Source organism: Pongo abelii, chromosome 1 (genome assembly GCF_028885655.2).
Source record: "Pongo abelii isolate AG06213 chromosome 1, NHGRI_mPonAbe1-v2.0_pri, whole genome shotgun sequence".
Classification (NCBI taxonomy): Eukaryota; Metazoa; Chordata; class Mammalia; order Primates; family Hominidae; genus Pongo; species Pongo abelii.
Window position 1 is genome coordinate 70,012,917 of NC_071985.2, and position 13,163 is coordinate 70,026,079.

Sequence of the window (13,163 nt, forward strand, 5' to 3'; positions counted from 1 at the left end):
ATTAGAGGTTTAGAAAACATCTTTAAACATTAAAAAGTCATTAAAAGAAGGGAAGCAAATTAAATTTCAAATTAAGTTACTGTGGTTTTCCTGGGCCACTGTTGTCAGCCAGTTACAATGTGCTCCATTTCTCTAGACCCTAGCTCCTATTTTGAAGCTGATATCTTACTTAAATTTTCCTTTCTAGGCCAGGCTCCGCGGCTCATGCCTGTAATCCCAGCACTTTGGGAGGCCAAGGCAGGTGGATCACCTGAGGTCAGGAGTTCAAGACCAGCCTGGCCAACATGGTGAAACCCCATCTCTACTAAAAATACAAAAAATTAGCCGGGCATGGTGGCGTGAACCTGTAATCCCAGCTACTCGGGAGGCTGAGGCAAGAGAATTGCTCGAACATGGGAGGCGGAGGTTGCAGTGAGCCGAGATTGCGCCACTGCACTCCAGCCTGGGCAAGAGTGAGATTGTCTCAAAAAAAATAAATAAATAAATAAATAAATAAAAAATAAATTTTCCCTTCTAAAAGGATCACAATAACATGAATAGCAAATAGAACGTTTTAGGCAGCAATTATCTAAAACGTGGATGCTCTTGAGCATGCATTCTCAATGGGGGTGAAAATTGGTTCATTGGGGACAAAAAAAAATTCTATTTTGTATAAAGCAAAAAACATTTACAGTCCATAAACAGATACATAGTATATATCTGGTGTTGAAATATCATGGGGAAGGGGTGACTAGGAAAAAATCTAAAAAAGTTCTTCAGGGAGGTGATAAAGAAAAGGTTAAGAAGCCAGGTGTAGTGACTTATGCCTGTAATCCCAACTACTTAGGAGGCTTAGGCAGGACTGCTTGAGGCCAAGAGTTCAAAAACAGCCTGGGCAATATAGCGAGATCCCATGTCTACTTAAAAAAAAAAAAAGAAAAGCTGCTGTGGAGATTCTTTTGCCAAGTCAGGAATACCTAACTTAACTGTATTTTTAAAAACCCTAAGTGCCGAGATAAAATGGAAAGTTATGGCTATTCCACTTCTAACCAATGTACTTGCAAATGGCTCCAGTTCTTTGGTTTTTTGTTTCCCCTAGCCAGAGTTGCTAAAATTGTTCAAGGAAAATACTTGGATTTCTTTTTTTAAAGATGATAAATCATTAAGTTTATAACACATAGAGAGTACAAACCAGGAAAGTAAATTTATTTAAATTACTAAAATAGCTTTTAAAGTCATTTACAGATCAGCTGCTATAATTATTTTTCTTGAAAGACATAGGTAACATATTACTTTTAAATTACTTGGGTCAATGAAACATTTAATAAAAACATTTGTTTCTCTATATAATATGTATGTATAAAATAAGCCTTTTCAAAAACTCTGGTTTTCATAATCCTCTATAAATCAGATGATCTGACTTCTAAGAGGAACAAATTACAGTAAGGGGTATACATTTATGAATACTGGTAGTACTAGAGGAAAGACGTTAGACCACTCTACTACCACTTGTGGAACTCTCAAAGGGTAAATGACAAAGCCAATGACTGACTCTCTCTAAAAATAATATTTACATTTAATGGTTTGTAGACAATAAAAAAACAAGGTGGATAGATCTAGAATTGTAACATTTTAAGAAAACCATAGCATTTGGCAGATGAGAAAGCTCAATTATAGATGCAAAGTTATAACTAAACTACTATAGTAGTAAAGAAATACATTTCACACCCTTCATGTAAGTTCACTATCTTGGCTTGAGGCACTCCATAAAATGTATCACGTGCATAGTAAATCTTTATATTTGCTATGGCGTTGTACTAGAGGACTTGGACTGCAACAAGTGGATGTGCGGAAAATGAAATCTTCTTCAATAGCCCAGGACAGCTGGTTAACAAATGGCTTGTCAATTCCTGAAACTCATTTCTTAATTCAAAACAAAAGCTTCAGGATGTGTCCAAAATAAACTGTTACGAATTGACCTACTCTTTTTTTTTTTTTTTTTTGAGACAGAGTTTCATTTTTGTTGCCCAGGCTGGAGGGCAATAAGCATGGTCTCGGCTTATTGCAACCTCCACCTCCTGGGTTCAAGCGATTCTCCTGCCTCAGCCTCCCAAGTAGCTGGGATTACAGGCATGTGCCACCACGCCCGGCTAATTTTTGTATTTTTAGTAGAGACGGGGTTTCACCATGTTGGCCAGGCTGGTCTTGAATTTCTGACCTCAGGTGATCCACCTGCCTTGGCCTGACCTACTCTTAAGACTCAAGTGAACAAATATATTAAATTTTGCAATATACATGAAGAATCCTTGGGAGGGCCAAGAATTTTTCTTCAAGGAAGGAAAAAGGAGATGTAAAAAACAAATCCCAACAGAATCCACCAAGATTAACAGTTCATATAACTATGTTTGACTAAACTACATCTCAGTGGATTACTGTAACATTTCCTTCCTTCAGCTTCCCCATTAATTTCTCCTTCCTTGCCTTGTTCTTTCCATCTTCCAAAAAACAAAAGAAAAAAATTCCAAACACACACCTAGATGACCTTTCATTACTTACGTTCCTATAGGCAGAAGCTAAGGAACTCACACCTAAATGGTATAAAAGGGAACATAATGGGAAAATCCATGGTTACATTTAGGGAGCAATCTTACTAATAACTCAGGAAACTTAGTGAGAAATCTAAGTTAAAAAATCAGGAAGGTTCATAAGAAAGGAGACAAATCCCTCTCACTGGTCATACCATAACTGTAATAACTCAGCCCAGAATCAAAACAGATTCTCTAAGGAACTGCATATAATCTGCACTCCTAAGATACCTTTAACACAGCTCTCAATGGAAACTGAAATGATTCTCTCATATCACAGATAGGTTGAATGAATGATTTATATGTTCCATGTTTATGTAAGAACTTAACTTCCTTTAAAAAGAAACTAGTTCTTTCAAAAAGAGCTCTGAATTCTGTCTCTGGTTAGAAAGTGTGAACAATTCTCAGAACTTGGGACATGATTTTTCTTCTCTCTCACTTCTTATAAGCAGATGCCCCTTTTCAGGGCATTTTCAGGTTGCACAGGCAGAACTAAGTGAGAAATACGGCTCCAGAGGCCATTCAGTTTGTCTGGGTCCATATGATTGTAGGAGTTGGGTGTGTTAGAATTGGTGAACTTGACTTTAAGAAAATCTCTTACTTTTTCTTCAACTTCCTTTAGGCCTAGACTTGTTCCAAGTGTCTCTTCCTCCAATAAGACAGTCAGGACTAAGGCTACATCTTTGAAGGCTGCGTTTTCATGGTCACAATATTTGTAGAAGATCAAAGTAGAGCCTGCGGGAAATGACTCAAAGCGGTGTACCACAGCTGCATTCTGGCCATTCTTAAATCCATTGCTCAGTTCTTGGTCTACCTCTAGTTTGACAGTATCACTGTCTTGAGTAGCTTTATCTGTCCCATCAATCCGGATGGCACGGACACTATGAAAAGAAGAATAGGCATCAGCAATTTGTTCACTCAGACACCTAAGTGCTTCTTCAGCATCTCGGGCAGCAGTGAGCAGTAAGATAGCAGGCTGAGACCGAGGATGGGAGCTATTAAGATGTTTTTCCAGGAATGTTTGGCTCCTTTTCCACAGCTTCTCATCTTGACCTTGGTACTTATTCTTAAGTTGATTCATCTGGTTCTGGAACTCTTGAACAGCAGTGGTTTCTACCTCAGGAGTACTAAAGAACCAAAAACTCCCAGAGGCAAGAGCAGCTATCAGAGGAAGTAGCCACCACCAGTTCCTCTTGACAAAAGATGCATTTTGGGGTTGTCCAGTCACCTCTTCTCAGAAAAAAAAGAAATGACAGACATAAATACCATTTTCTTAGATTCAGGGGCAAGTGACTTTTAAAATCAGTATCAATCTTTATAAACATTAGGTAAAAGAGGAAGGACTTTAAAGAAGAAAGCTGATAATTTTTTTAATAAAATAATTTATCACATTCTCAAGAAAATCTTACATGCATAGGCTTTGAATTATGTGCACAAATATGCATATGTCTCTTCAATATAAAAATAAGTCTTTGAGGAAAAAAGTTTTTAAACATATGAAATGGCATAAACAAGTCAGAAAAATAACAGTTTATAAAGCGAAGCTATTATTTCCACTGCTACTAGTTGGGAGAATAGACTATTAAAATACAATTTATAAAATATTTTTTAATTTAGTAACTCAGCATTCACATGGCTAATTATTCAAGGTGAAATATTTCTGAAGTACATAAAGCGATAAAGAAAAGGATGCAGGCTGGAAGTGGTGGCTTATGCCTGTAATCCCAGCACTTTGGGAGGCCGAGGTGGGAAGATCACGAGGTCAGGAGATTGAGACTGTGAAACCTCGTCTCTACTGAAAATACAAAAAACTAGCTGGGTGTGGTGGCACACACCTGTAGTCCCAGATACTTGGGAGGCTGAGGCAGGAGAATCACTTGAAAACGGGAGGCGGAGGTTGCAGTGAGCCGAAATCGCGCCACTGCACTCCAGCACTCCAGCCTGGGTGACAGAGCGAGATTCCATCTCAAAAAAAAAAAAAAAAAAGAAAAGAAAAGGATGCAATATAAATGAACATCTTCTATGTGTTATAATAGCTAGCTGTCCCTTTAGATTAATTTCACCGATGCCTTTTGTGGTATGCAAGTTAACACTGGTAAAATTTAGTTTGTGACTCATCCCTAGTTACTATTGGCAATAATAATAGTATTAATTTATATTTATCTAGTGCTTTTCGGTTTATAAAGTACTTTCTCATATTCTACTTCATTTATTCCGTTGATAGTAACAATAACACTTTTACATCTTTTACTTATTGACTGTTTCAGGCTATTAATTTTAGTAGGGACCTTTTAGAGCAGCAATTCTCAAGGTGTGGTCTGTGGGGTACTTCAAGACCCTATTTTGGGGGGAGGGGGGTCCATGAAGTTAAAGCTATTCTTCTAACACTAAGATGTTATTTGACTTTCACCTTGTGTTGACATTTGCACTGATGACACAAAAGCAATGGTGGGAAAAACTTCTGATGCCTTAGCATGAGTTACAGGGCAGTGGCACTAAACTGTACGAGTATAGTCATTGTTATTTTTCACTGCCATGCATTCAAGGTTTAACAAAGGGACATTCTTTTACTTAAGAATGTCCTTTATGAAGCAGTTAATTATTTATCTTATTAAATCTGAATCCTTGAGTACATATGTCAATATTCTTTCTGAAGAAATGGAAAGTATGCACAAAGCACTTCTGCTGCATCATACAGTACCATGGTTGTCTCAAGGAAAATAATTTTGTGCAAATGAATTACAAGGCGAATTAGCACATTTTTCATGGAATACTATTTTTTACTTGAAAGAACAAGTAACAAACTAGTCAGACTTGTGTATTTGGCAGATATTTGCTTTCAAGTGAAAATTAGGATTTTAGAATCCTAAATCTGCCACCATGAGCTTGACAACTCCCAATATTGTACTTTAACACTTTCTTTTTTTTTCTGAGATGGAGTCTCGCTGTGTGGCCCAGGATGGCATGAAGTGGTGCGATCTTGGCTCACTGCAACCTCTGCCTCTCAGGTTCAAGTGATTCTCCTGCCTCAGCCTCCTAAGTAGCTGGGATTACAGGTGTGTGCCACCATACCCAGCTAATGTTTTTGTATTTCTAGTAGAGACAGGGTTTTGCCATGTTGGCCAGGCTGGTCTTGAACTCCTGACCTCAGGTGATCCATCCACCTAGGCCTCCCAAAATGTTGGGATTACAGGCATGGGCCATGCACCCCACCCTTTAACACTTTTTTAAAGTCTTGAGATTGGCAGTGATATTAACAAATGTGATATTTTTTATTACATTCCTAATGTGTCAATGTTTGGAAAATCTGCATTTCTCAGTGAACCAATGTTTTCCAAATGACCAGTGCACGATACTCCATTCAAAGTATAAGAAAGACCAATGACTTTTAATGTAATAGAGTACTAAAAGCTCAGTAAGATGGTTTTAGACATCCTATTTCAAGTAACATTTAAGAAACTACCACTTGTTGAGTTTTGGAGAGTTCAAAAAAGAATAGCCACAATTATCTGAAGAGGCTATTAAAATTTTTCATATCTGTATAAAAGCTGGATTTTTTGTAGATACTTCAACAAAAATAATATATTGTAACAGACTGCATACAGAAGCATATATGATAATCCAAATCCATTTTTTAAAGCTAGGCATTAAAGAGATTAGAAAAAATGCAAAGCAATCTGATCTGTCACTCTTCTTGCTAAATTATTTTAAAATAAATTAATACATATTTTAAAAAATGTTTCAACTTTAATTTCCTGGTACATATGGATAGATATAACCCATATTTTCAACAAAAAGCTCTTTGAGGTTCTTAATAACTTTACTAGTGTAAAGCGGTACCAAGAACAAAAAATTTGAGAATCATCATTAATCTATTTTCTTTCTTTTTTTTTTTTTTGAGACAGAGTCTCGCTCTGTTGCCAGGCTGGAGTGCAGTGGCACGATCTCGGCTCACTGCAACCTCCGCTTCCTGGGTTCAAGTGATTCTCCTGCTTCAGCCTCCTGAGTAGCTGGGACAACAGGTGTGTGCCACCATGTCCAGCTAATTTTTGTATTTTTAGTAGAGATGGGGTTTCACCATGTTGGCCAGGATGGTTTCGATCTCTTGATCTCGTGATCTGCCTGCCTTGGCCTCTCAAAATGCTGAGATTACAGGCATGAGCCACCACGCTCAGACCATTAATTTATTTTCTTAGTACTCTTTCAGGATAATAAGACTTGGAGAACTAAAGAAACTTGCCACAAGGCTGTAAAGGAGGTAAGTGGTCCAATCTAGTTCAAATACAGGTGTGCAGACTCTGAAAGCCACTGTAATCCCATAAAGTCATGCTCTGGCTACCTTTCTTTCAATTCAGCATGGTTTTCTCAGTTAACAGTATTAATAGCTTTACTTATTATTCGCTATTATTTTTGGTCTTATGGACAGTTAAGTGAAGGGCAATACCAGATGTTGTCTCATATAGTTTGTCTATAAAGAATTTCACTGCTAGTAGAATATATACTTTTTCCTCTCAAGTGCTTAAAATGTGATTCTTCAAATAGCATCGAGTCATACTGCTGTGAAAAAACATTTTTAAACAATTATGGAATACCAATTTTACAGAAATATTGAATAAAAACTGAATACACAAACTTACGTTGGCTGGAGGTTGATGGTGACTGGTTTCCAAGCTCTGATTTCAGAATGCTGTCATCTAATGGTGAGAGTAATAAAATAAGACTATCAACTTATGCTTCATAATTTGAGTATTTATTTCTAGTAGACAAAGAAGATACAAATTCCACCAGGAAAAAAAGAAGACAGAGATCAGCCAGAAGCAGAAGAAAAAGTAGAATATCTGAGTGCCGATTAGACTGAGAGCTCCTTGAAACACATGACCTATTTCTTTCATAGCTTTTCACAGCATATGGTGGGGTCTAGTACAAAGCACACAATAATTAGTTTTGAGAGAAAGTTTGGAAGTATTTGACCCGTAAGTATCTAATGGGATTGGTGAAACTTCCGGGATAAAAAGGACAAAGAAAATAAGCACACCATAATAAAATGAAACATACCATCTGAAAAACTGCCATATATTGAACTCTTGCCTGGTGAAGATGCTGTAAAGAGGGGGAAAATAAGGACAAAATGTGGATTATAGACTACTGAGCTGTCTGGATAAGGTGTTTTAATATAAAAATCTGAATCCTCACTATTTTCTACCTCAAACTGATTCAATATTTCCTCTGGGGATTCTGACCATTTCAAATACTAGTAGTATCTTAAAATCACATTTAAAAACTTCTCATCATTTCTGTTAATAGACAAGTAATAAAGTAATTCCGTTTTAGGCTTGTGGTTAAACAATAGAGCTCAAAAATAATTTTCTCACAACTCTGTCAAATTTCTACTTCCATCTAAATTTATTTAGAAAATAAATTAAGCCGGGTACAGTGGTTCATGCCTGTAATTCCGACAAATCAAGAGGCTGAGGTGAAAGGACAGCTTGAGCACAGGAGTTTAAGGCCAGCCTGGGCAACACTGTGAGACCCTATCTCTAAAAAGAAAAAAAAAAAAATTAAAAACAAGAAAAGAAATTAAAAATGATCCTAACCTTTCCCTTTCCCTTCCATCTTTCTTAGCATACCAGCAGGTTTTAAAATCTAAGAGAGGAAATGGAAGGACAGGCTTCAGAAGTTGGAGAGGCCGAGTTATCTCATTTGTATGACCTACATTACCAGTATTGCCATCTATCACTTGCCTGGACTTTTATAACTTCTGTATATATAAATGAACTTCCTGGTGGATCTTCTTAGTGTTATATCAACAACTTTCATTTGAGAAACACTGGAATAACTGGAGGAATAATATTAGCCCTGCTAAGATTCAGAAATAGCCTTATTTTTGATCATATGACAAAAAACTCCATAATGATGTAGTAAGACAAAATGACAGCAACTCTAAGAGGAATACTGTTTTTCAATTACTAGTTTAGCTTAGGATATTTCATTATTTAGAAGCTTCTAAGTTAGGTTATCAAAGTTACAACTAAAATAACAATAAAAATACCTAACCACATGAAACCCAAATCCATCAGATAATGTTTATTTTGAATACTTCACTCCATGGCTGCAAAGATCAAATGAGATAATATATACAAAAATGCTGTGAAGTGCAATTCTATGATGTTAATGATGAAGGACAGCTAAATAATAATTATGTACTATATATAATATTTATATAATTCATATAACACAAACACATACACAGCAGGGTGTATACTGCCAAGGCAGGACATTGTCCAAAGGGTAACTGCTATCCTTTTTATCAACATTACTAGAGATGCTAACAACAATTCTAAAAAACATCTTTTTAAAAGAAAAAACTCAGCTGGGCGCGGTGGCTCAAGCCTGTAATCCCAACACTTTGGGAGGTCGAGGTGGGTGGATCACCTGAGGTCAGGAGTTTGAGACCAGCCTGGCCAACATGGTGAAACCCTGTCTCTACTAAAATACAAAAATTAGCTGGGTGTATTGGTGCGCCACCAGCTACTTGGGAAGCTGAGGCACGAGAATCGCTTGAACCCAGGAGGCAAAGGTTGCAGTGAGCTGAGATAACGCCACTGCACTCTAGCCTAGGCAACAGAGCAAGACCCTGTCTCAAAAAAAAAAAAAAGAAAGAAAAAAAAGAAAAAGAAAAAACTCAAGCTTTTCTAGTCTAAAGAGTATGGCGATAATCAATCACTCTATAACCATCAAGAGTAGAGGGCACAAATCCTCCATAGTTGCTATTAATTCTACAGAAAATATTAACAATAAATAAGCCCTGATAATTATGAGATTTTAGACTTTAAAAAATTGTGTTTGCACATATAAGCTCATTACAATAATCTAGTTATAGGCACTATTGTCTCTAAAGGCAAGAAAATTGAGGTTCACAAAGGTTAAGTGATTTTACCAAGATTACTCAATTAGTAAGTGGAAGAGCTAGGACTGGAGCTCAAGAGCTTTAACTCCAAATTGTCTTTTCTCTATCTAAATTTCTGAGACAGGTTCCAAAACATTTATATTAATTCTCTGACCTCTCCATGCACATATATTCTTCTCTATAATCATTGTTTTATCACCTGGCAAACAGGAAAAAGTAAAGACAGTGGTTCCATCTTTCCTAAAAGGTTTGGATGCAGGCAGAAGCCTGAACTGGGACCTGTCTACAGGAAACTGTTGCTAACATCGGGTGACAATGTTCCATGGGGTAGAATCTATAGCCTAAGGTTCTTGAACACTCAGGTCTAAAAATGACTTTTTTTCCTCACCAAAGCAGGCAGAAATATATAGTTAAAGAATGAGATAAAATGTGGAATGCTAGGAAAACATTTTTTTAATAGTCTTGAAGAGGAATCTATTATATAACAGTGTTTGAAAAATCACTGTAGTCTTCCACTTCCATTGAAAATATTTTCTTCTTGCTCATCGTTCTATCTTAAAGTCCTCATGTGGTTGAAAGTCTAAAAGATCCTATTACATGCACACTTCTGGTATGTTACTGTTACATAACTCTGAAAGCTCAATGTGGTATCTATATATGGTAGGTGGTTAGCAACCAATGTATAATTCTGTAAGCCATAATAAATATAGTAACAAGACAAAGAAATGCAAACACATAAAATACTAAAAATCAGCTATCAATTTAGCAACTAAAAAGATCTATTTCTGCATTTCTATTAGATGTTCAATATAATTATTTTTCCTTCTGTATTACAGTGTCTTATTAGAGGAAAAAATTATGCAAGGATTTTCTGATAAGTATGTACTAACTTCACTTATCTGGAAGTCATTTATCTGATATTAATTACTCAGAATGTATAGTTAAGAACTAAGAAATGACACAAGATGCCTCTGAGCTTTTCACATTATATACACTAAAACTCATGCATTTTTACATCCAAGAGTATCTCTTAGGTCTTCAAATTTAATTTTAATGTTTGATTCTGGTTATAAACATAATTCTAATAAGCTGAATAATTAACGTTTGGTTTCCTAACTATAATAGGTCAGGAAGAGCAAATTATAAGAGGAAATGGTTTTCTAATAGCAGGCACATAATCACAGCAATAAGAAATGACAACCAACAATAAGACAACGGCAAAAAGTTATTTCGGTTCTAGACTGCTGAAGAACTCACTTATATGTGGGCTAAAAACGTCACTGCTGAGAAAAAATGAATTATGAGCACTCCTACTTTACTGATGGAAAAGCAGAGCCACACATGTCATCTGGTCCAATTAGAGTTAATCATCCCATGAGCAAGAGATATAAGATGTGGATTTTTACATTACCTAAATAAAAGTAAGAGAATACCTGACGACCTCAAGACCTATTGTGGTTAGATGAGTAAAGTAGGGAGGTTAAAGGTCACTTAAGGCAGAGAATATGCATGGACTTTAAAAAAATATGGTTGAGATTTAATGTGGACGCATTTCCATAGAAATTATAGAAAGTGAGTTCAAAGTATGATGGTTTTATCACATCGATTTATAGTATTCCTTAAATTCTGTGACATTTAATCCATCCAAAACCTAAACCTGAGGCTGGGTGTGGTAGCTCATGCCTGTAATCCCAACACTTTGGGAGGCTGAAGCAGGCGGATCACTTGAGGTCAGCAGTTCAAGACCAACCTGGCCAACATGGCGAAACCCTGTCTCTACTAAAAGTACAAATATTAGCTGGGCATGGTGGCGCATGCATGCAAGTCCCAGCTACTTAGGAGGCTAAGGCACAAGAAAGACCTGAATGTAGGAGGCGGAGGCTGCAGTGAGCTGAGATTGTGCCACCGCACTCCAACCTGGGCGACAGAGGGAGACTCCATCTCAAAAAAAACCCAAAACAAAACACCTCCAAAAACCCAGAAAGGCTGGGCGCGGTGGCTCAAGCCTGTAATCCCAGCACTCAGGGAGGCCAAGGCAGGCGGATCATGAGGTCAGGAGTTCAAGACCAGCCTGACCAATATGGTGAAACCCTGTCTCTACTAAAAATACAAAAATTAGCCAGGCGTGTAAAAATACAAAAATTAGCTGGGTGTGGTGGTGCACGCCTTTAGTCCTAGCTACTTGGGAGGCTGAGGCAGGAGAATTGCTTGAACCCGGGAGGCAGAGGTTGCAGTGAACCGAGATTGTGCCACTGTACTCCAGCCTGGGCAACACAGCGAGACTCCATCTCAAAAACAAAACAAAACAAAACAAAACAAAACAAAACAAAAAAACAGGAAAAAAACCCTAAACATGAAAATATAACTTGTGCATTTCAGCCTTTATTATGTAAAATTATGAGTATACAAAGCTGTTCCAAAATCTGCTAAAAGCAAAAAATAAGTATTGTCAAAAGAGTAGAATTTCATTATTGTATACAGACTGTATTGCTGCTAGAACTGACAGCTTGTTAAAATCCATCAATCTCTGGTTTTTTTTTGTTTTTTTTTTTCAGATGGAGTCTCGCTCTGTCACCCAGGCTGGAGTGCAGTGGCGCAATCTCCGCTCACTGCAAGCTCCGCCTCCTGGGTTCACGCCATTCTCCTGCCTCAGCCTTCTGAGTAGCCTCCCGCCGCCACGCCCAGCTAATTTTTTTTTTTTTTTTGTATTTTTAGTAGAGACGGGGTTTCACCGTGTTAGCCAGGATGGTCTCGATCTCCTGACCTCGGGATCCACCCGCCTCGGCCTCCCAAAGTGCTGGGATTACAGGCGTGAGCCACCGCACCTGGCCAATCTCTGGTTTTCTCACGCCACTATTTACATTCTACACCCAGCCCATGTGCTGCCAGTCCAAGAAATTACTAAACTAGTAATCATAGCTGTACTTTATTAGTGAAATCACAAACAACCTAAATGTTTATCTGAAGAACTAAATATTTTTGTCAAGAAAAACACAGCAAATACACTTAAGATTATTTCAATAACAGAGATTTATCTACTTACTTTGCATCCTGGTCCTCATTCTTGCAGTTTGTGGGGCCCATTCCTGGGGAGTTTTTTGATATCCTGAGCCTGAAGCAAATACATATATCAAAAGATAATTTCCCATACTTTGAAAGTTCATACCATATTCCAGTGTTATAAAATTAATCTATCAGAAAGACAAAATAAACTAGGGGAAGAAAACAATAAAAGCGATAGTTTTATAAGTAAAAGATAATTTCAAAGGATCATATCAGTGAGGATGAACTACTTCCTACAGCAAAGCAGGTAGCAAATAAATATATTATCACATAATACAAATTACTTGTGGTAAAATAGCCCTGAACACATTTCCATATCACAGAGTAATTATTACAGGTAGTACCAATCCGTGGTGAATTAAAAAGGTAAAGAGGGGTAAAATGACTTAAAATCTTATTACAACTTTTGTTGGGAGAATAAGGCAAGGTTAGAATTGATTGATTGAGGCTGGGCACGGTGGCTCACACCTGTAATTCCAGCACTTTGGGAGGCCGAGGCAGGTGGATCATGAGGTCAGGAGATTGAGACTATCCTGACTAACACGGTGAAACACCATCTCTACTAAAAATACAAAAAAATTAGCCAGGGGTGGTGGCGGGCGCCTGTAGTCCCAGCTACTTGGGAGGCT

The 13,163-nt window shown here is 37.4% G+C and overlaps 1 protein-coding gene across 14 annotated transcripts in view; it reads right to left on the reverse strand.

Annotated features, from left to right (window-relative positions):
* Positions 1-1,159: 1,159 nt before the first annotated feature.
* TOR1AIP1 (torsin 1A interacting protein 1) overlaps positions 1,160-13,163 on the reverse strand; it is a 38,349-nt gene continuing 26,345 nt past the window's right edge. For 7 of the 14 annotated variants that reach the window (XM_054534649.1, XM_054534476.1, XM_024238140.3 and 4 more), the window contains 4 exons: positions 12,515-12,583; positions 7,620-7,664; positions 7,202-7,258; positions 1,160-3,794 (listed from right to left, as the gene is read on the reverse strand). In XM_054534649.1, coding sequence (XP_054390624.1) covers positions 3,007-3,794; positions 7,202-7,258; positions 7,620-7,664; positions 12,515-12,583 — 959 coding nt within the window. In that variant the 3' untranslated portion in view covers positions 1,160-3,006. 14 annotated transcript variants of the gene reach the window in all.